The 22181-nt window shown below is 50.3% G+C and overlaps 1 protein-coding gene across 6 annotated transcripts in view; it reads right to left on the bottom strand.

Moving 5' to 3' along the window:
- eps15l1a (epidermal growth factor receptor pathway substrate 15-like 1a) overlaps positions 1 to 22181 on the bottom strand; it is a 584484-nt gene that overhangs the window by 269506 nt on the left and 292797 nt on the right. For all 6 annotated transcript variants that reach the window (XM_038777805.1, XM_038777809.1, XM_038777810.1 and 3 more), the window contains one exon: positions 10497 to 10694. In XM_038777805.1, the coding sequence (XP_038633733.1) occupies positions 10497 to 10694 (198 nt within the window). The remainder of the gene's footprint in view (positions 1 to 10496; positions 10695 to 22181) is intronic.

Below are 22181 nucleotides of genomic sequence, written 5' to 3'. Positions count from 1 at the left end.
TGAATCCCGAGATGATCGTGTTCACCTGCTTAAAGAAGGACTTAGGGATGAAGATGGGAAGGAACTGGAAGACAAACAGGAATCTAGGGAGTACCATCATCTTAACGGTCTGCACCCTCCCCGCTAAAGATAGCGGGAGCATGTCCCACTTTTGAAGTCCCCCTCCATCTGCTCTACGAGCTGAGATAGATTAAGCTTGTGCAGGGCATCCCACTTTCGAGCCACCTGTTTCCCTAGGTACCGAAAGCTCTTCTCGACCATCTTCAGCGGAAGCTCTCCCAGTCTCTTTTCCTGCCCCTTAGCTTGGATCACAAACGACTTGCTTTTCTTCTCGTTTAGCTTGTACCCCGAGAAATTGCCAAAGTTCCTCAGAATCTGCATGACCTCCCCCATCCCCTCTAGGGGGTCCGAGATGTACAGGAGCAGATCATCCACGTAGAGAGAGACCCGATGCTCCTCCCCCCTCCACCCCAAACCAGCCCGCGCCAGTTCCTTGAAGTCCACAGTGCAATAGCCAGCAGCTCTATCACAAGGGCGAATAGTAACGGGGAGAGGGGGCACCCCTGCCTCATCCTCCGGTGGAGCCTAAAGTATTCCGACCTCACCCTGTTCGTGCACAAACTTGCCACGGGGGCCTGGTAGAGTAGCTGGACCCAACCTCTGAACCCCTCACCGACCCGAACCTTCTTAGGACCTCCCACAAGTACTCCCATTCCACCCGGTCAAAGGCTTTCTCTGTGTCCATCGCCGTCACTACTTCTGCCTCCCTTCCCTCTGCGGGCATCATGATGATGTTTAGGAGTCTCCGTACATTAGAGTTCACTTGCCTCCCCTTGACGAAGCCTGTCTGATCCTCCCTTATCACCCAGGGACACAGTCTTCAATTCCAGCAGCCAAGATCTTGGCCAGCAGTTTGGCACCTATGTTTAGGAGCGATATCAGTCTATAAGATCCACACTGTCGCGGGTCTTTCTCTCATGTGAGGATGAGTGAAATCGAACCCTATGACATTGTTGGGGGAGGGTCCCTCTCTCTTTGGCCTCGTTAAAGGTCCTTAGCAGGAGTGGGCACAGCAGTTCCGAAAATTTCTTGTAGAATTCCACAGGGTAGCCATCCGGCCCCGGGGCTTTGCCCGACTTCATGTTCCCAAGCCCCTTTACCATCTCCTCCAGCTCTATCTAGGCCCCCAGTCCTTCCACCAGATCCTCTTCCACCTTTGGAAACCTCAGTTGGTTCATGAATTGCTTCATCCCCTCCCCTCCCGGCGGGGGCTCTGACTCATGCAATTTACTGCAGAAAGCCCGAAAGACTTTGTTCACCCCCTCTGGGCCTATGACTGTGTTCCTCTCCTTAGCCCGTATTTCCCCAATTTCCTTGGCCGTCTCCCTCTTGCGAAGTTGGTGCGCCAGCATTCTACTCGCTTTCTCCCCGTACTCGTACACAGCCCCTTTGGCCTTCCTCAGCTGTGTTACCGCCTTCCCAGTGGTCAGCAGGTCAAATTCCGCCTGCAGCCTCTGGCGCTCTTCAGTTGCCCCGTCACGGGGGTCTCCGCGTAACTCCTGTCTACTCTGTGTATCACCTCAACTAGCCTTTTTCTCTCCACTCTTTCTTTCTTCTCTCTATGGGATCTGATAGAGATCAACTCCCCTCTGATAACTGCGTTCAGGGCCTCCCACACCGTGGACGCCGCTACCTCCCCCGTATCATTAATTTCGAGATAGTTTTTAATGTTCCTCCTTATCTGCCCACAAACCTCGTCGTCTGCCAGCAGCCCAACTAGCCTCCATAGTGGGGGCTGACCTCTCTCCACCCCAAGAAGCAAATCCACCCAGTGTGGAGCATGATCGGAGACTGCAATGGCCAAATATTCTGTCCTCTCCACCCTAGGGATTAGCGCCCTGCTCATCACAAAGAAATCTATGCAGGAGTAAACCTTGTGGACATGGGAAAAGAAAGAGAACTCCTTCGCCCTCAGTCAGGCGAATTTCCACGGGTCTACAACCCCCACCTGTGCCATGAATCCCCTCAGTTCTTTAGCCGCCGTTGGTCGCTTCCCCGACCTGGGGTTTGACCGGTCCAATACAGGGTCTATGACTGTGCTGAAATCACCCCCCATAATCAGATTGTGTGAGTCTAAGTCTGGAATTTACCCAGCGTGCGTCTCATAAATTCCCAGTTCGGGGCATAAATGTTCACGAGCACTACCCGAGTCCCCTGCAGCTTCCCGCTGACCATTATGTATCTGCCACCCTTGTCAACCACAATATTCCCTGCCTCAAAAGCCACCCGTTTGCTGACCAGGATTGCTACTCCTCTGGTCTTTGAATCCAACCCCGAATGGAACACCTGGCCCACCCACCCTTTCCTCAATCTTGTTTGGTCTGCAAGTTTCAGACGGGGAAGAGATGGTCGAATGAGGTAACCATGGTTGACAAGAGAGGTTGAATGTCTTGTTAAGAGAAAGGAGGAGACTTATGTAAGGCTGAGGAAACAGACAGGGCACTGGAGGGATACAAGATAGCCAGGAGGGAACTGAAGAAAGAGATTAGGAGAGCTAAGAGAGGGCATGAAAAATCTTTGGCGGGTAGGATCAAGGAAAACCCCAAGGCCTTTTACACATATGTGAGAAATGTGAGAATGACTGGAGCGAGGGTGGATCCGATCAAGGACAGTAGCGGGAGATTGTGTATTGAGTCTGAAGAGATAGGAGAGGTCTTGAACGAGTGCTTTTCTTCAGTATTTACAAATGAGGGGGGCCATATTGTAGGAGAGGACAGTGTGAAACAGACTGGTAAGCACGAGGAGATACTTGTTAGGAAGGAAGATGTTGGGCATTTTGAAAAACTTGATGATAGTCAAGTCCCCCAGGCCTGACACGACATATCCAAGGATTCCATGGGAAGCAAGAGATGAAATTTCATCCTCACTGTCAACAGGGGTGGTACCAGGGGATTGGAGAGTGGCGAATGTCATGCCCCTGTTCAAAAAAGGAAACAGGGATAACCCTGGGAATTACAGGCCAGTTAGTCTTACTTCGGTGGTAGGCAAAGTAATAGAAAGGGTACTGAGGGATAGGATTTCTGAGCATCTGGAAAGACACTGCTTGATTAGGGATAGTCAGCACGGATTTCTGAGGGGTAGGTCTTGCCTCAAGTCTTATTGAATTCTTTGAGGAGGTGGCCAAGCACGTGGATGGAGGTAAAGCAGTGGATGCAGTGTACACAGATTTTAGTAAGGCCTTTGATAAGGTTCCCCATGGTAGGCTTATGCAGAAAGTAAGGAGGCATGGGATAGTGGAAACTTTGGCCAGTTGGATAACAAACTGGCTAACCGATAGAAGTCAGAGAGTGGTGGTGGATGGCAAATATTCAGCCTGGAGCCCAGTTACCAGTGGCGTTCCGCAGGGTCAGTTCTGGGTCCTCTGCTATTTGTGATTTTCATTAATGACTTGAATGAGGGAGTTGAAGGGTGGATCAGTAAATTCGCAGACGATACGAAGATCGGTGGAGTTGTGGATAGTGAGGAGGGCTGTTTTCGGCTGCAAAGAGACATAGATAGGATGCAGAGCTGGACTGAGAAGTGGCAGGTGGAGTTTAACCCTGAAAAGTGTGAGGTTGTCCATTTTGGAAGGACAAATATGAATGCGGAATACAGGATTAACGGTAGGGTTCTTGGCAATGTAGAGGAGCAGAGAGATCTTGAGGTCTATGTCATAGGTCTTTGAAAGTTGCCACTCAAGTGGGTAGAGCTGTGAAGAAGGCCTATGGTTTGCTAGCGTTCATTAGCAGAGGGATTGAATTTAAGAGCCGTGAGGTGATAATGCAGCTGTACAAAACCTTGGTAAGGGCACATTTGGAGTACTGTGTGCAGTTCTGGTCGCCTCATTTTAGGAAGGATGTGGAAGCTTTGGAAAAGGTGCAAAGGAAATTTACCAGAATGTTGCCTGGAATGAAGAGTAGGTCTCACAAGGAAAGGTTGAGGGTGCTAGGCCTTTTCTCATTAGAACGGAGAAGGATGAGGGGCGACTTGATAGAGGTTTATAAGATGATCAGGGGAATAGATAGACATTCAGAGACTTTTTCCCCGGGTAGAACAAACCATTACAAGGGGACATAAATTTAAGGTGAATGGTGGAAGATATAGGGGGGGGGATGTCAGAGGTTGGTTCTTTACCCAGAGAGTAGTGGGGGCACTGCCTGTGAAAGTAGTTGAGTCGGAAACATTAGGGACCTTCAAGTGGCTATTGGGTAGGTACATGGATTATGGTAGAATGCTGGGGTGTAGATTAATTTGTTCTTAATCTAAGACAAAAGTTCGGCACAACATCATGGGCCGAAGGGCCTGTTCTGTGCTGTATTTTCTATGTTTTAGGTGCGTCTACTGTAGCATGGCTACGTCTACCTTTAACCTCTTTAGTGCGAGAACACGCAAGCCCTCTTGACTGGCCCATTTCAGCCCCTCAGCCTGGATGGCGGGCTAAACCCCCCCCTCCTCTGCCGATTAGCCATCTCCTTTTTTGGCCAGCCCTGAGCCCGCGTCTCCCGCTTACTCGAGCCCTCCTATTGGGCCCCTCCCGACTCTCCCTCTATTTCCCCATGTTGGCTCCTTTTCTGTCAGCAAAGCAGCATCCCATCCCATCCCCCCCCCCAGCAGCCCCGTGATCCCAAACCACCAAGTCAAGCACCCGCTTGACACGGGCTCTCCCCCCGTTACGCTTCCATGAGTCAGCTGACCCATGCTGACCCCAGCCGCTCCCCGCTTCTGACTCCGATTGTTCAGATGCCTCGTTTTTTCGGGCCCCTCCCTCCCTGTGGAAAGCCCAGCTTATCTGCTTCAATGGGCCCCAAAGAACATTTCCTGCCCCACTCTCCCCACGAAACAAACAACAAACCCTGGGCACAAACCCGACCCCACAAAAGAAATGGCTCCGGCTGCCAGGAGAGCAGCCCTATGTGTAGGGCCCCTCTCCTCCCTCTGCGGCCAAGCTCTACAAAAGCCGAAAACATGGCCAAAGACACAGGGAACAAACAAAAATAAGAGGGAACAACATAATGTCGCTCCCTCTGGCTACTCGGCAATTACCATTCCCACCAGAGTAACGTCCCAGCATGGCTAGCCTTTAGGTTGAGCCCAACTTTTTTTGCTTGATAAAGTTCCACGCCTCGTCCGGTGTATTAAAGTAATGGTGGCGATCTTGATACGTGACCCACAGCCTTGCCAAATGCAATAGCCCGAACTTCACCCCTTTGCTGTGGAGGGCTGCCTTAGCCTGGTTGAATCCAGCGCATCTCTTGGCCAGTTCTGCTCCCAGGTCCTGGTAGATGCAGAGTACGCTGTTCTCCCACCTGCTGCTCCGCTCCTTTTTAGCCCATCGCAGGACTCGTTCCTTATCCGAGAAGGGGTGGAATCGTACCACCATGGCCCTCGGCGGTTCATTCGTTTTGGGCTTCCTTGCAAGGACTCTGTGCGCCCCATCTAGTTCCAGAGGCCGAGGGAATGCTCCTGACCCCATCAGGGTCCCCAGTAACGTGGTCATGAATGCGCTCGCGTCCAAGCCCTCCGCACCCTCAGGTAGGCCAAGAATGCACAGGTTTTGCCTCCTGGACCTGTTTTCAAGGTCTTCCAGCCTCTCCTGCCACCTCTTATGTAGGGCGTTGTGCACCTCCACCCTGACGGTCAGGCCCAGTATCTCGTCCTCATTATCCAAGACCTTTTTCTCAATCTCCTTGATCGCCTTCTCCTGCATTTTCTGGGTCTCAACTATTTTCTCCATTGAGACCTTCATAGGAACCGTTTTCAGGTCAGCAAAGCAACTTCTCAGGAACTCTTCCTGTTCCCGCGACCACTGGGCCCAAGCTGCTTGATCCGAGCCGGCTGCCATTTTCTGTTCCCGCGTCCGTTCTTGCCGCTTCTTGTTGCTCGTTTGTTTAGCCATCCTGCTCCTGGTCCCCTCCATAAACTACTGCGGGGAGCCTTCTAGCGCTGTTTGCCTGCCGATTTGTTCCGAAAAGGGGTCGTCAAAGCTCCTTGAAAGGGCCCGTTGGTCCGTTAGCAGCGGGAGCTGCCGTAAACGTGACCTACCTGCACATGGCCGCCACCGGAAGTCGCAGCCGTCATTCTCAATGTAACAGCTGATAACAGCCGGTGGGTGCTTCTCCCACGATCGAGACCACACAGGAACGCCGCAACCGATTGTTCTGACGTGCTCTTGTAGCTACAGTATTTATATGGCTAGTCCAGTTCAGTTTCTGGTCAATGGTAACCCCCAGGATTGATAGTGGGGAATTCAATGATGGTAATGTAATTGAATGTCATGGGGCGATGGTTAGGTTCTCTCTTCTTGGAGATGGTCATTGCCTGGCACATTGTGACGCAAATGTAACTTGCCACTTGTCAGCCCAAGCCTGGATGTTGTCCAGGGCTAGTTGCATTTACACATGGACTGCTTCTGCAGCCAAGGAATTGCAATTGGTGCTAAACATCGTACAATTATCAGCTAACATCCCCACTTCTGACCTTATGATGGAAGGCAGGTCATTGATGAAGCAATTGGAGATGGTTGGGCCTAGATCACTACCCTGAGGAACTCCTGAAGGGATGTCCTGGAGCTAAGGTGACTGACTTCCAACAACACACCATCTTCCTTTGTGCCAGTTATGACTCCAACCAGCGAGAGCATTCCCCCAATTCCCATTGGCTCCAGTTTTGCTAGGGCTTCTTAATGCCACACTCAGTCAAATGCTGCATTGATATCACGGACAGTCACTCTCACCTCAGGAATTCAGCACTTCTGTCCATGTTTGAACCAAGGCTGCAACAAGGTCAAGAGGTGAGTGGCTCTAGCAGAACCCAAATTTTATTTTATCATTTTATTGGCATTTTCAAAATTATATACATTGCCATTAGTTTTCATTTATTGTACAGTCCCAAAGGTTTCTTCTTGGGTTTCTCTACAGTTTGTCGCCATCTGGCTCAGCGTACAATCCTCCCTATCCCCCCCCCCCCCCCCCCAACCCCCCTCCTCCAGCTCCCATCTCCTTGACCCACACCCCCTCCCTTCCCCCCATTTTCACTGCTGGTTTTCCATTTTCCTTGCTGGGTTCTGCTACCTATTCTGGGCCAGGATTTAGAGAACACCAAAATATATGATGGAGTTCACCTGACCAAAAACATTAAATAGATTTTGGTTATGGGGAGCACAAGGACCACTTTACAGGTGTGATGCAACAGAGAGCTAAATTATGTTTAAAACAAAACAATGTTTATTCTATGAATCCAATTAACATTTTATAAACACAGTAAAATTTATCAATTACCAATCCTGACCACCCCCCGAAAGATACAGTACTCTATAGATAACCCTTGATAACTTTCCAAACAACATCCACAAGTTAAATCCTTTTTAAAATAAAGACAGCATGTTTAAATGCTCTACAGAAACAGGTATTACTTTGAAATCATCAATGATCTGGAGACATTCCTTAGCTTGTAGAGAGATCATTATACAGCTGCTTGCTTTGAATGTAGCTATCCACCTCTGAAAACAAAACCAAACACACTGCAGCTGCCAGCTCAAAAACCAAAGTAAAAGACAGACAGACAGCCGAGCTCCACCCACACACTTGCATCACTGCAGCTATTTGATAGACACCCATTTCTTAAAGGTACACCCACCTGACACACCTCACCTTGCTCATCCACCACCCCCACCCCTGGTCCACCCTCTCTTTCCTCTTTCTTTCCAGTCCTGGCTATTTCTCCCTGGCTATTTATTTATTTATGTGTTGGCCACAAACAGGTCTCGGAACAGTCGGGTGAATGGCTCCCATGTTACCTGGAAGCCCTCTTCCAACCCACGAATGGTGAAATTGATTTTCTCCATTTGGAGAAAATCTGATAGGTCGGCTTTAGGCGGTGCTGCTGACTGCCAGCTGAGCAGGATTCAATGGCGGGCAATCAGGGAGGCACAGGCAAGGGCATCCGCCCTCCTCCCCATGAAGAGATCTGGCTAGTCTGACCTCCACATTCGGGCATGGCTCCACCCTCATCCCCACCACTTTGGACATTGCCTCGAAGAAGGCTATCCAGTACCCAGCAAGTCTGGGGCAAGACCAGAACATGTGGGTGTGGTTGGCTGGGCCTCCTTGGCACCGTTAACATCTATCCTCCACCTCCAGGAAGAACCTACTCATTCGGGTTCTGGTCAAGTGGGCTCTATGTCCCATTTTTAGCTGCATTAGGTTGAGCCTCGCACACGTGGAGGTAGAGTTGACCCTGTACAGTGCTTCGCTCCAGAATCCTCACCCTATTTCCACCCCAAATCTTCCTCCCATTTCCACCTTGTCATGTCCAGTTCGGTGTCGGCCCTCTCTGGAAGTCATTCATACATGTCACTACGGTTCCCTCTGCCTTGGATGGCTGCGTCCAGTAGCTCTTTTAATAGTGTCTGTCGTGGTGGTCGCGGGTATGTCCTTGTCTCCTATGCCTTTAGCTAATTGGAATATCTGCATCAGTTCTTCCAGTGTTGCAACCCTACCTTCAGTGTATAGGTCCCTGACTGTCAATGTCCCTCCGTCTTGTCACCACCTACCGTCAGTGTATAGGCCCCTGACTGTCAATGTCCCTCCGTCCTGTCTCCACCTACCGTCAGTGTATTGGTCCCTGACTGTCAATGCCCCCCCCGTCCTGTCTCCACCTACCGTCAGTGTATAGATCCCTGACTGTCAATGTCCCCCCCGTCCTGTCTCCACCTACCGTCAGTGTATAGGTCCCTGACTGTCAATGTCCCTCCGTCCTGTCTCCACCTACCGTCAGTGTATTGGTCCCTGACTGTCAATGTCCCCCCGTCCTGTCTCCACCTACCGTCAGTATATAGGTCCCTGACTGTCAATGTCCCCCCCGTCCTGTCTCCACCTACCGTCAGTGTATAGGTCCCTGATTGTCAATGTCCCCCCCCGTCCTGTCTCCACCTACCGTCAGTGTATAGGTCCCTGACTGTCAATGTTCCCCCCGTCCTGTCTCCACCTACCGTCAGTGTATAGGTCCCTGACTGTCAATGTCCACCCCGTCCTGTCTCCACCTACCGTCAGTGTATAGATCCCTGACTGTCAATGTTCCCCCCGTCCTGTCTCCACCTACCGTCAGTGTATAGGTCCCTGACTGTCAATGTCCCACCATCCTGTCTCCACCTACCGTCAGTGTATAGGTCCCTGACTGTCAATGTCCCCCCGTCCTGTCTCCACCTTTGGAAGGTGGCGTCAGTGAGTGCTGGTGTTAATCTGTGGTTATTGCAGATGGGGGCTTTGGCGGACATTTCAGTCAGTCCGAATTGCTGCCGTAGTTGGTTCCACGCCTGGAGGGTGGCTATCACCACTGGGCTGCTGGAGAGTTTCTTGGGAGGGGATGGGAATGTCGCCGTGGCGAGGGCCCAGAGAGAGGTCCCCTTGCAGGAGGCCTGCTCCGCACGCACGCACCCACTCGGCCTCTGGCTCCTTTATCAATCCCATCACTCTTTCCGCAATCGCTGCCCAGTGGTAGAATTGTTTGGGAGGGCTAGCCCTCCCCTGGATTTTGTTTTCTTCTTTGTGATCCTAGCATTCTCTCCCCCCCCCCCCCCCCCCTCCCCCCCCCCATACGAATGCCATGATTAATTTGTCCAGTGAGTTGGGGATACAGATCGGGATGGATCCTAGTAGGAAGAGGTATCTGGGCAGTACGTTCATTTTGATCGTCTGTACTCTCCCTGCCAGGGAGAGTGGGTGTGTGTTCTATCTTTACAGGTCCTTTTTGACTTCCTCTATCAGACTGGTCAGGTTCCAGTTCATCGAGGAACTGTTTCATCCCCAAGTCACCTGGTGCGGGCTCAGAGGTGTAGTCCCCTGGTAAAAGTCCTTGAGAGTCTTGTTAACCTTGCCTGGGTCCGTTTCCAGTGTGCCTCTGCTGTCCCTAATTTGCGCAATCTCTCTGGTGGCTGCCTGCTTTCTCAGCTGGTGTGCCAACAGGTGGCTGGCTTTGTCCCCGTGTTCGTATAGGTTCCCCCATTCCTGGCAGAGTTGGTGCACTGCTTTCCTCATGGAGAGCAGATCAAAGTTCATTTGTAGCTTTTTCCTCTCTGCCAAGAGCTGTACGGTCGGGGCCTCGGAGTATTTACGGTCTACCTCCAGTATGGAGTTGGCCAGCTGCTGCCTAGCCGTTCTCTCCTCTCTATCCCTTTGCGCTTTAAAGGCGCTAATTTCCCTTCTAATCACGGTTTTAAGCGACTCCCAGAACGTGGAGGGTGAGACTTCCCCGTTTTGGTTGGTTCTTCCTGCCCCCACCAATTTAGGAATCTAAAACTGAAATCAATGGTTCTTTCAAAAATGCATTTCATCTTCAAATACGAAGAGACATCATATTTATCATATTATCCTCCTTTTTTTTTTAAAAACTACCGAGACAGAGGGAGACACTGAAAGGCTGAAATACAGGGAAGAGCAGCAGATATATACAATTCTCACCTGATTAATTTCATCCTGGGTAGATTTCAGCGATTTAATGATAGTCTCAAGTTGGACTTTGCCAGCCTCAATACTCTGTTCTAATTGTACTTCCTCCTGTTGCAGTTTATTCAGCTCTACCTTGGCTTTGTTTAGCTCCTCTTCCTGGGATTGCATATCTGATTCCTGATTTGCGATCTGTGTCTTCAGCGATGAAATCTGCCCCACATAAATTCAATATAATTAAAGCACACAACACCAGCAATGTGACAATTGTCCTAAGAAAATATAGTGCACAGTATGCATCGTTCAAACATAGCATTCAAATACCTCATTATATCTGAGGCTTAGTCACATCACATATAATGCCTATTGGCTTAAAAAACGTATTATTTTCTGGACAATAGATGCTGCAGTCACAGTACGTCAAGTGGAGCTTACATAACAATGATTCACCACCATGCATTAGTCATGAAAAACACCTCCAACTCAACATCAGCTAAGACAGGATTACTTAATTAAAACACAAGACAACTGCTTCGCACAACAATATGCAAAAGATGCTGTCTGGGGTTCAAAGGATACAAAATATTCAATGGTTTGAATTGTTTGCAGAATGTATACTGTGCCCTCACATACACAAACATACACGTCCAGATCTCCAGTGGCATTTTTCAGATGATAAAGCTTTTTTGAATTCCTCATACAGCATATGTATGGATCATTAATTAGTGATGCATAAACGGGTCAAATTTGCTTTTATTTCATGAAAGGCAAATTTGTGTTGCAGCTTTAGAGATTGCATTTAGCAATTCTGTCATCCCCTCCCCCGCCCGCTTGGCTGGAGTCAGTTCACTCTGTCTTTCCTAGAGTTTTTTTTGTTATGAAACCTTACCTCAATTATGTTAAATTATTTGAAGCAGTAAATTCAATTAAGGTTGCAGCTTGAAAAGTCAAGTTGCGGGATGGCTTGAAAGAATCACAGTGATCTGTGCCAGGAAATTCTCCACAGAGCACATGCTCAAACCGTGTCATGCTACAAGCTGCAAACCGGATGCACAAGTGCAGTTGCTAATTCTCTCAAACTCAGCATGATAGCTCTTTAAATGAGCTAAAACATAAGAAGACCTGGATTTTGCAGCAGTAATGACCTCAAAATCACTTGCACTCGCTGTCATATTCCTCTGAAACAGACAGGAGCTTCTGGAGTACAGACTTTTGCAATTAAACAGAAGTAATCATCACTGATTCTTTTTTTAAATATAAATTTAGAATACCCAATTTATTTTTTACAATTAAGGGGCAATTTAGCGTGGCCAATCCACCTAGCCTGCACATCTTTGGGTTGAGGGGGCGAAACCCACGCCAACACGGGGAGAATATGCAAACTATACACGGACAATGACCCAGAGCTGGGATCAAACCTGGGATCTCGGTGCTGTGAGACAGCAGTGCTAACCACTGCGCAACCGTGTTGCCCTCGTCATCACTGATCCTATGCTTCTCCCAAGGGCACACTACTCAAATACGCCAAAGTGCAAACAATTAGAAATCCGGTGGCAGCCTTGGAGTGAGTGGTCACACACAGGGTGGCTCCTGCTTGAAGGTGTTGGTTTTAGTCCCTTTTACCTGAACCTTGGGGAATTTTGCCGTAATAATTGAGCAGAACGGGATCAGTTCTCCCACGGATGGGCATGTCTGTGGGCTATCAAACTTGACAGAAGACAGTGGGAGCAGCATCAATTGGGAAAATGGTGGAGGGGAAGGGTCATTGTTGACTGGAAAGCTGCCAATGGAGGAGTTGATGAGCTTCATTGGCAGCACGGTAGCACAGTGATTAGCACTGTTGCTTCTTCAGCACCAGGGTTCCAGGTTCAATTCCTGCTTGTGTCACTGTCTGTGCGGAGTCTGCACGTTCTCCGTGTCTGCGTGGGTTTCCTCCAGGTGCTCGGGTTTCCTTCCACAAGTCCCGAAAGATGTACTTGTTAGGTGAATTGGACATTCTGAATTCTCCCTCTGCGCCCGAACAGCCGCCGGAATGTAGCGACTGTGGGCTTTTCAAAGTAACTTCATTGCAGTGTTAATGTAAGCCGACTTGTGATAATAAAGATTATTATTATTTATTTGGGGGTTTTTTTTGAGTCAAATGGTTTATTGCCAACTTTCGGTGAGGAACAGCAGAAACAAGCAGCAGACCATGTCCCAGCAGGCTCCATTCTGAAGCTACGGCTGCCACCTCCGGGAGAACCCAAGCATTGATCCTCTTGAGGCAAACTTTATTTTCTCGAGGCTGAGAAACCCAGCCATGTCGGTAACCCAGGTCTCTCCACTCGGGGGGGTTTCGAGTCCGTCCACATTAAAAGGATCTGTCTCCGGGCTACCAGGGAGGCAAAGGCCAGAACGTCGGCCTCTTTCACTCCCTGAACTTCCGGGTCTTCTGACACTCCAAAGAGCGCCACCTCTGGAGTCAGCACCACCCGCGTACCTAGCACCTTGGACATTGCCTTGGCAAACCCCTGCCAGAATCCTCCAAGCTTCGGGCATGCCCAAAACATATGGACATGGTTTGCTGGGCTTCCCGCACATCTCGCACATCTGTCTTCTACCCCAAAAAACTTACTTATCCTCGCCACCGTCATGTGGGCCCAGTGGGCCACCTTAAACTGGATTAAACTGAGCCTAGCACATGATGAGGAGGAATTGACCCTACTTACGGCTTCCGCCCACAGACCCGGCTTTAACTCTCCTCCTAACTCCTCCTCCCATTTGCCCTCAAGTTCCCCCACCGGGGTTTCCTCCGCTTCCAGCAGTTCCTGGTATATGTCCGATAGCTTCCCCTCCCTCACCCAGGTACCGGAAACTACCCTGTCCTGTATCCCCCTGTGGCGGCAGAAGCGGGAGGGCCACCACGCGTTTTCTCAGGAAGGCCCGCACTTGTAAATATCTAAAGCCGATCCCTGGCGACAGTTTAAATTTGTCCTCCAGCGCCTCCAGGCTGGGAAAGCTCCCATCTATAAACAGGTCACCCATCCTTTTGATACCCGCCCTCTGCCAGCTCTGAAACCCACCATTCATCCTGCCCGGTAGAAACCTGTGGTTATTACATCTCGGGGTCCAGACCGACACGCCTTCCATCCTCTTGCGTCTCCTTCATTGCCCCCAGATCTTCAGTGCGGCCACCACCACTGGACTTGTGGAGTAACGGGCTGGCGAGAACGACAGAGTTACCAGCGCTCCCAAACTGGTGCCTTTACATGACACCGCCTCCAACCGCTCCCATGCCGACCCCTCCCCCAATACCCACTTCCTAATCATGACTATGTTGGCCGCCCAAGTAGTAGTTGCAAAAGTTCGGCAACGCCAACCCACCCTCCCCTCGACTGCGTTCCAGCAGCACTCTCCTTACTCGCGGGGTCTTAGTCGCTCACGTGTCGCTTGTTTACAGGTAGTTCTGGATACTCTTATTTACCCACCCGCAAACCACCTCATCCGCTAACAAACCCACATCCAGTCTCCACAGCGGACGCTGCTCTCTCTCCACCCTAAGCCGCAAATCCACCCAGTGCGGGGCATGGTCCGAGACTGTAGTCGCCAAGTATTCCGTCCCCGCCACCTTCAAGATCAACGCCCTGCCCAGAACAAAACAGTCAATACGGGAATAAACTTTGTGGACGTGGGAGGAAAAGGAAAACTCCTTTACCCTCAGCCGTGCCAAACCTCCAGGGGTCCACGCCCCCCCATCTGCTCCATAAAGCCCTTCAATTCCTTTGCCGCCGTCAGCCTCTTCCCTGTCCTGGATTTTGAGCAGTCCAATTCAGGTTCAATAACCGTATTGATGTCCCCCCCCACCATGATCAAGTTGTGTGACTCAAGGTCCTGGATTTTGCCTAACACGTGCCTCATAAAATCCACGTCGTCCCAGTTCGGGGCGTAGACGTTCACGAGCACGACTCGGACCCCCTCCAGCTTCCCACTCGCCATTATGTACCAACCCCCTTTATCGGCCACAATTCTCCCAGCCTCAAATGCCACTCGCTTACTGATCAAAATTGCAACCTGCCTGGTCTTCGAGTCCAGCCCTGAGTGGAACACCTGACTAACCCAACCCTTCCTTAATCTCATCTGGTCTGTGACCTTGAGATGTGTCTCCTGAAGCATTGCCACGTCTGCCTTTGGTCCCTTTAAATGCGTGAACACGTGTGATCTCTTAACTGGCCCATTCAGACCTCTCACGTTCCACGTAATCAGCCTGGATTACAACAGCTCTCAAGAATACATTACATAACCGTAAAGCAGAACAGACACACTCACTTAAAACAAAACCCAGTCTCCCAAAGGATAATGCTAACTTCAGCCCCCCCACCCCCCCGTATCAATTCCCTGCTAAACAAAACACCCTCCAACCAACCCTCCAGCCCACTCTTTCACCCAAGACTAAATACAATCTTGTTTAAAACAGAACACAATTACAAACCACCGCCACATCCCATCTTCAAAGCTTAAGTGTCTTTTAACTTCTTCTCTTTAATAAATGTCCAAACATCATCTGGCGACTCAAAATAGCAGTGTCGATCTTCATGCGTTACCCACAGCCTCGCTGGGTATAAGACCCCAAACTTCACCCCTTTCTTAAAGAGAGTCGCCTTTGCCCAGTTGAACCCCGCACGTCTCTTGGCCAGCTCCGCTGCCAGGTCCTGATAGATGCGCACCTCACTGTTCTCCCACTTGCTGCTCCGTTCCTTCTTGGCCCACCGTAAGACGCGCTCCTTATCTGAAAAACTGTGAAAACGAACCACCATGGCCCCGGCGCGTCATTCACCTTGGGCTTCCTTGCAAGGGCTCTGTGCAGGTATCTCATCCTCTTGGTTGGAGAGTTTTAACTCGATCTCCTGAATCGCTTTCCCCTAAGCCGCCTGAGTCACGACCATTTGGTCAATATCGATGCTTTCATCGGGTCAAGCGTATCCCTTTTCAGCTCGGCAAAGCAACTCTGGAAAACTCTATCTGCTGCTCCTTCGGCCAGTGAGCCTCCGTGCCCTGGTTCTTGCCGTCTGCCGTGCTTCGCCGCACTGCCAGCTCCCCTCGCTTCCCTCTATCGGGACTAATTCGTTTCACACGGCCACTGCTGGGCCAGCTGTCCATACATCGGGGATGGGGGGGGGGGGGGGGGGGGGGGGGGGGGGGGGGGGGCTACTCCATCATGGCCGTCACCGGAAGTCCCAAAGATTATTGTTATTAAGGACAATTTCAGCAGCAGCAAAAATAAGTGCAGAGTGTCTGGTGAAAGGCAATTGAGGGGGCAGTGGAACCTCTTCACTGGACTTTGAAACGGGTGGAGAAGAGCCTGAAGCTGCAGGGGGCAATGATCCAAGAGGTAGAGAAGGTGGTGTCCAACCAGGGTGACCAGATTGCATCGTTGGAAGCGGAGATGGCAATCCTGGGGGACATGTGTAAAACACTGCAAGCAAAGTTGAGGACCAGGAAAACAAGTCCAGGCAGCAAAATTATTGCATTATAGGCCTACCACAGGGAATGGAGAGAACGAGGGCTCCGTCGAGGGGATGCTGGCCGGATTGGTGGACGAGAAGGTGCTGGACAATTCCCCGGAGGTGGACCGGGCCCATAGATCCCTGAGGCAGAAGCCAAGAGTGGAGGAGCTGCGCGGGCAGTGATTGTACGTATGCACAAGTTCCAGGTTAGGAGAAGCACCTGAGGTGGGTCAGAAGCAACGGGATTTCGATTTGGAAGCAAACCGAATCCGGATTCATCAAGGTGCAGCGCAGGTCAAGAGATGGTCAAGATTCAAAAAGGCCATGGCAGTGTTGTACCAGCTGCAGACCCGGATTAGGATGTTGTACCCGTCCAAATTTTTGGTCAGGGTCGGGGGGCCCTTCGATGCTGGGGGTCCAATTGTATTGCACTCTGTTTGTTATGCTCTGTCCAGTGCATGTGGGTTTATTGTGGGTCTGTTCAAGAATGTTCTGTATGGGGGCCATTTTGGGCTAATATTTCTTGCATTGGATTAATGGGAGGGTGGGGCAAAGGACTGGAGAGAAGCAATGGGAGGGTACAGGAGAGATGGGTAGAGGGGGTAGTGACGGTTTAGGGCCTTCAAGTGGGAGTCGCCACGCTCGCAAGAAATGCTCATGAACGGAAATGAAGTGGGGGGGGCTGCAGTGGTTAGTCATTGTGGGGGAGGGGAGAAGAAGAGATGTGGGGAGGGAGGGGTGTTGGGAGAGTGGGGTGGTGGAGGGGATGGTACATGGCGGTTATGTAGAGTTAGTTTGGCCAAGGAATGGGCGGGGCGGGGCGGGGGGGGGAAGAGAGAGAGAGAGAGAGAGAGAGAGAGAGAGAGAGAGAGAGAGAGAGAGAGAGAGAGAGAGGAGCCCAAGGGTGATGATCGGCGACTCCTCCAGTAAGAATCGTGACATGGAATGGGCCAGTTAAGCGGTGCTGGGTGTTCACGCACTTGAAAAGTTTGAGAGCAGCGGTAATTTTCCTGGAGGAGACACATCTCCAGCTGAAAGATCAGATGAGGCAGAGGAAAGTATGGGTGGGCCAAGTGTTCCACGAGGGTTTGACTCGGAGTCAAGGGGGATCGCTAAACTGCTGAATAAGAAAATGAGGTTTACTGGGGCTAGGATGGTGCAGGACCGGGTTGGGGGGGGGGTTGTGACAGTGAGTGGGGTGCTAGTGGCAACTCCTGTGATATTGGTGAATGTGAGGCCAAATTCAGGAATAGGCTATTGGGAGCGATCCTGGACTTGGACTCGTGCTAATTATTGGGGAGGGGAATTTTAATTGTGTGCTGGAGCCGAGGGTGGATAGGTTGAGTCCGAAGTCGGTGTGGAGGTTGAAAATGCCATGAGAGCTGGGAGTGTAAATGGAGAGGATTGGGGTGGTAGATCAGTGGAGGTTTGGGCCATCCGGGAGAGAGGCAGTACTCCTTCTTGTTGCATGTAATACAGGTACATTTCCGGACTGAGTTTTTCGTGGTGAGCCGGGCTGTGCTGATGGGAGTGGAAGGAGCGGAATATGCAGGAAAAGTGATTTTGGACCACGCTCCGCACTATCTAGATGGGAGACTTTGTTCGGGTCAGGCAGCAGAGGTGGGAGTAGAGGTTGTATTCGGGGCTTTTGGCAGACAAGTAGTTCTGTGGGAATGTGATGGTGGCGATTAAGAATTACGTTGAGTTCGATCTGAAAGAAGAGTTATCAGCAGCCACGTTTTCGGAGGAAATTGAAAGCGTTGGTCCACCCAAGGGGTGGGTGGGGGGGGTCATTTTGTTCAGGGCTCATAATGACAGGTCGGGGAGGGAGGAGAAGCAGCGGTTGTTGGTTAAGATAGTTAAGGTGGATAGGCTGTACTCTGTGCCCTCATGAAGGAGATGCTGGCAGAAAGAAAGAGGCTGCACAGCAGTTTGACTGGTTCACGATGGGAAGGGCGGTCGGTCAGCTGCGGCAGGAGCCGGGGGTAGAGTATGGGTATGGGGAGAAGGCGATCCGCATATTTTCCGACCAGCTGTGGAGTAGGCAGTATCGAGGGAAATCCTGGAGATCTGATTGTAAAAATGTTATAAATATGAAATTTAAGTCAATCACGAAGTGTAATATCAGTAGTGAGACACAGTAAATACTGTACACTTAACAAGCAGATTGTCTGTGGTGGTGCTCTTGAAAAGGTAGATCTGCAGTTTATATTTTTTTATATTCATTCAAGGGATGTGGGCTTCGCTGGCTAGACCAGCATTAATTGCCAATTCCTAATCGTCCTTGAGAAGGTGGTGGTGAGCTGGCTTGCTGAACTGCTGCAGTCCATGTGATGTAGGCAGACCCACAGTACTGTGACGGAGGGAGGTCCAGGATTTTGACCCTGTGATAATAAAGAAATGGCAATATAGTCAGGATGGTATGTGGTTTGGTGGGGAATGTGCAAGTGGTGGTGTTTCCAGGTATCTACTGTCCTTCCCCTCTAGATGGCAGTGGTAATGGTTGTGGAAGGTGCTGCCTAAAGAGCCTGGGTGAGTTTTTGCAGTGCATTTTGGTGATGGTATACACTGCTCATTGGCAGTGCAGGGATTGAATCTTCATGGAAGGAATGTCAATCAAGCAAACTGCTTTGTCCTGGGTAGCATCAAGCTTCTTGAGTGTTGATGAAGATGCACTGATCCAGGCAAATGGAGAATATTCCATTACATTCCTGACTTGTGCCTTGGAGATGATGGACAGATTTAGGGAGTCAGGTGATGAGTATGCACCGCAGGACTCCTAGCCTCTGACGTGGCCATGATAGTTATATGGCTCGTCCAGTTCAGCTTCTCGTCAATAGTAACAATTTGAGGGCAGCACGGTAGCACAAGTGACTAACACTGTGAATTCACAGCGCCAGCGTCCCAGGTTCGAAACCCCGCTGGGTCACTGTCTGTGCGGAGTCTGCACGTTCTCCCATTGTCTACGTGGGTTTCCTCCAGGTGCTCCGGTTTCCTCCCACAGTCCAAAGATGTGCAGGTTAGGTGGATTGGCCATGATAAATTGCCCTTAGTGTCCAAAAGGTTAGGAGGGATTATTGGGTTACGGGGAAAGGGTGGAAGTGAGGGCTTAAGGGGGTCGGTGCAGACTCGACCGGCCGAATGGCCTCCTTCTGCACTGTATGTTCTATATTCTAACTCCAGATTGTTGTTTGCGGGGCAATTCACTGGCAATAATGTCATCAAATGTCAAGGAACGATGGTTAGATTCTCCCTTGTGGGAGATGGTCATTGCCGGGCATTTGTGTGACGTGCAAATTACTTGTCAGCCCAAGTCTGGATATTGTCCAGGTCTTGCTGCATTTGGACATGGGCTGTTTCAGTGTCTATAGAGTCGTGAATGGTGCTGAACATTGCGTAATCATCAGCGAACGTCTCCACTTTCGACCTTTTGACGGAAGTTGACTGATGAAGCAGCTGAAGATGGTTGGGCCTAGGACACTCTCCTGAGGAACTCCTAGTGATGCCCTGGAGCTGAGATGATTGACCTCCAACAGCCACAGCCATCATCCTTTGTGCCAGGTATGACTCCAACCACGTGAGGGTCTTCCCCCGATTCCTATTGATGCCAATTTTGCTAGGGCTCTATGATGCCATACTCAGTCGAATGCGCTTTGATGTCAAGTGCAGTCACTCTCACCTCACATCTGGATTTCAGCTCTTTTGTCCTTGTTTGAACCAAGGCTGCAATGAGATCAGGAGCCGAGTTGCACAAACGGACTCAAATTGACTGTCAGTGAGTAGGTTATTGCTAAACAAGTGCCACTTCATTGCACTGTTGATGACCCCTTCCATCACTTTACTGATGATCAAGAGTTGAATGATAGGACTGTAATTGGCCAGGTTGCATTTGTCCTGCTTTTTGGATACAGGACATCCCTGGGCAATTTTCCACATTACTGGGTAGGTGCTAGTGTTGTAGCTGTACTGAAACATCTTGGCTAAGGGGCATGGCAGGTTCTGGATGCACAAATCGTCCCTACTATTGCCAGAAAAATATCTGGGGCCCATCACTTGGTGAGCTGATGATGATGAAATGAAAGCATTTATTTGGATGGATCGGGGGGCAGAGCAGTAAGGATGGGTGCATTTTTTTTTTTAAAAGAGCATACTCTATGAGCTATAAAGAACAGTGGCAGAAGGGAATTGGGAAAATAGCCTTTATTTGATAGGAGTGCTCTAAATTTACCAAGAAGCAGCATGGCAGATGGAAGTATCTCGAAGTCAAAAAATATCAAATCAACTAAAATAAAGTAATGAATTTTGCTCTCTGGTTATAATTGGAGAGGGTGTTTTAAGATTAGGACATCTCAGTTAACCAGCTGTAAGAAACGTGTATTTAAACAGTATCTTGGAGTTTGCGATGAAGCGTGATGCGATGATGGGAAAAGCACACTGCTTTAGGAGATTAAATGAAAAAAATGAAATGAAAATCGCTTATTGTCACAAGTAGGCTTCAATGAAGTTACTGTGAAAAGCCCCTAGTTGCCACATACCGGAGCCTGTTCGGGGAGGCTGGTACAGGAATTGAACCGTGCTGCTGACCTGCCTCAGTCTGTTTAAAAGCCAGCGATTTAGCCCAGTGTGCTAAACCAGCCCCGTATAAATTTAGAGTACCCAATTCATTTTTTCCAATGAAGGGGCAATTTAGCATGGTCAATCCACCAAGCCTGCACATCATGGGTTGTGGGGGCGAAACCCATGCAAACACGGGGAGAATGTGCAAACTCCAGATGAACAGTGACCCAGAGCCGGGATCGAACCTGGGACGTCGGCGCCGTGAGGCAGCAGTGCTAACCACTGCGCCACCATGCTGGTGGATTTCCCGAACTCACATTGGCCCAGGTCTTCCTACATGGACATTGAAGCATGTCAGGACCCTGAGGAAATCCGAATATGCGCTCATCTGCAGTACTTACACGGAGCTTTCAACTTCTTTACCAGCTTCACTCCACCCAGACTGCTCCATGATTCCAATGGCAGTGGGATCAGGTGGTCATAGCCACAAAGACCTGGGCTATTTGACCTCTACTTATTCTGGTTCTTACACATTTACTTAGAACATTTCAAAGCAGTTATACAGCCAGCATAACTCATGTACATCAGCTGGATATAACAGCACTTCATCAACCCAACCAATGTTCCTCCCCCACCCCGGCAATTTTTAGCCCCCACCACCCAAACAGTTCATCCACACCACCCCTCCTGCTCCGCCTCTCCTAACTCGCCTTCTGAAATCCGTGACACTGCCCAGCCAATGTTGCAAGAGTCAGCATTGTTGTTGGGTATGGGAGAGAGGTAGGGTGAGCACAGTCATGCATGGGGGGAAGGGGGGGGGGGGGGGGGGGGGGGGCTGTGGTTAAGAACTTTTGTGCGATGGGGTTTGAATATGTCGGGAGTGGGGGGCATCATTGAGGATGGGGGACTGAGCATTGTCACGGGGTGAAAGGATTGAGCACTGCCAAGGAGGAGGGATTGAGCATTGCAGGGGGAATGTGAGGGGATTGAGTGTTGTCAGAGGGGTGGGGGTGAAAGTATTAAGCATTGAAGCGGAGGGGGCGGGGTGGAGCATTGTTGGGGGTGAGGGAATTGAACATTGTCGGGGGTGAGGGGATTGAACATTGTCGGGGGTGAGGGGGTTGAACACTGTCGGGGGTGAGGGGATTGAACATTGTCGGGGGTGAGGGGATTGAACATTGTCGGGGGAGTGAGGGGTTTGAACATTGTCGGGGGGGTGAGGGGGTTGAACATTGTCGGGGGTGAGGCGATTGAACATTGTCGGGGGTGAGGGGATTGAACATTGTCGGGGGTGAGGGGATTGAACATTGTCGGGGGTGAGGGGATTGAACATTGTCGGGGGTGAGGGGATTGAACATTGTCGGGGGTGAGGGGATTGAACATTGTCGGGGGTGAGGGGATTGAACATTGTCGGGGATGAGGGGATTGAACATTGTCGGGGGGATATGGGGATTGAACATTGTCGGGGGTGAGGGATTGAACATTGTCGGGGGATGAGGGGATTGAACATTGTCGGGGGATGAGGGGATTGAACATTGTCGGGGGATGAGGGGATTGAACATTGTCGGGGGATGAGGGGATTGAACGTTGTCGGGGGTGAGGGGATTGAACGTTGTCGGGGGATATGGCGATTGAACATTGTCGGGGGTGAGGGGATTGA

The sequence above is a fragment of the Scyliorhinus canicula genome, chromosome 18, assembly GCF_902713615.1.
Source record: "Scyliorhinus canicula chromosome 18, sScyCan1.1, whole genome shotgun sequence".
Taxonomy (NCBI): Eukaryota; Metazoa; Chordata; class Chondrichthyes; order Carcharhiniformes; family Scyliorhinidae; genus Scyliorhinus; species Scyliorhinus canicula.
This window is presented reverse-complemented; position numbering and strand designations above follow the sequence as displayed.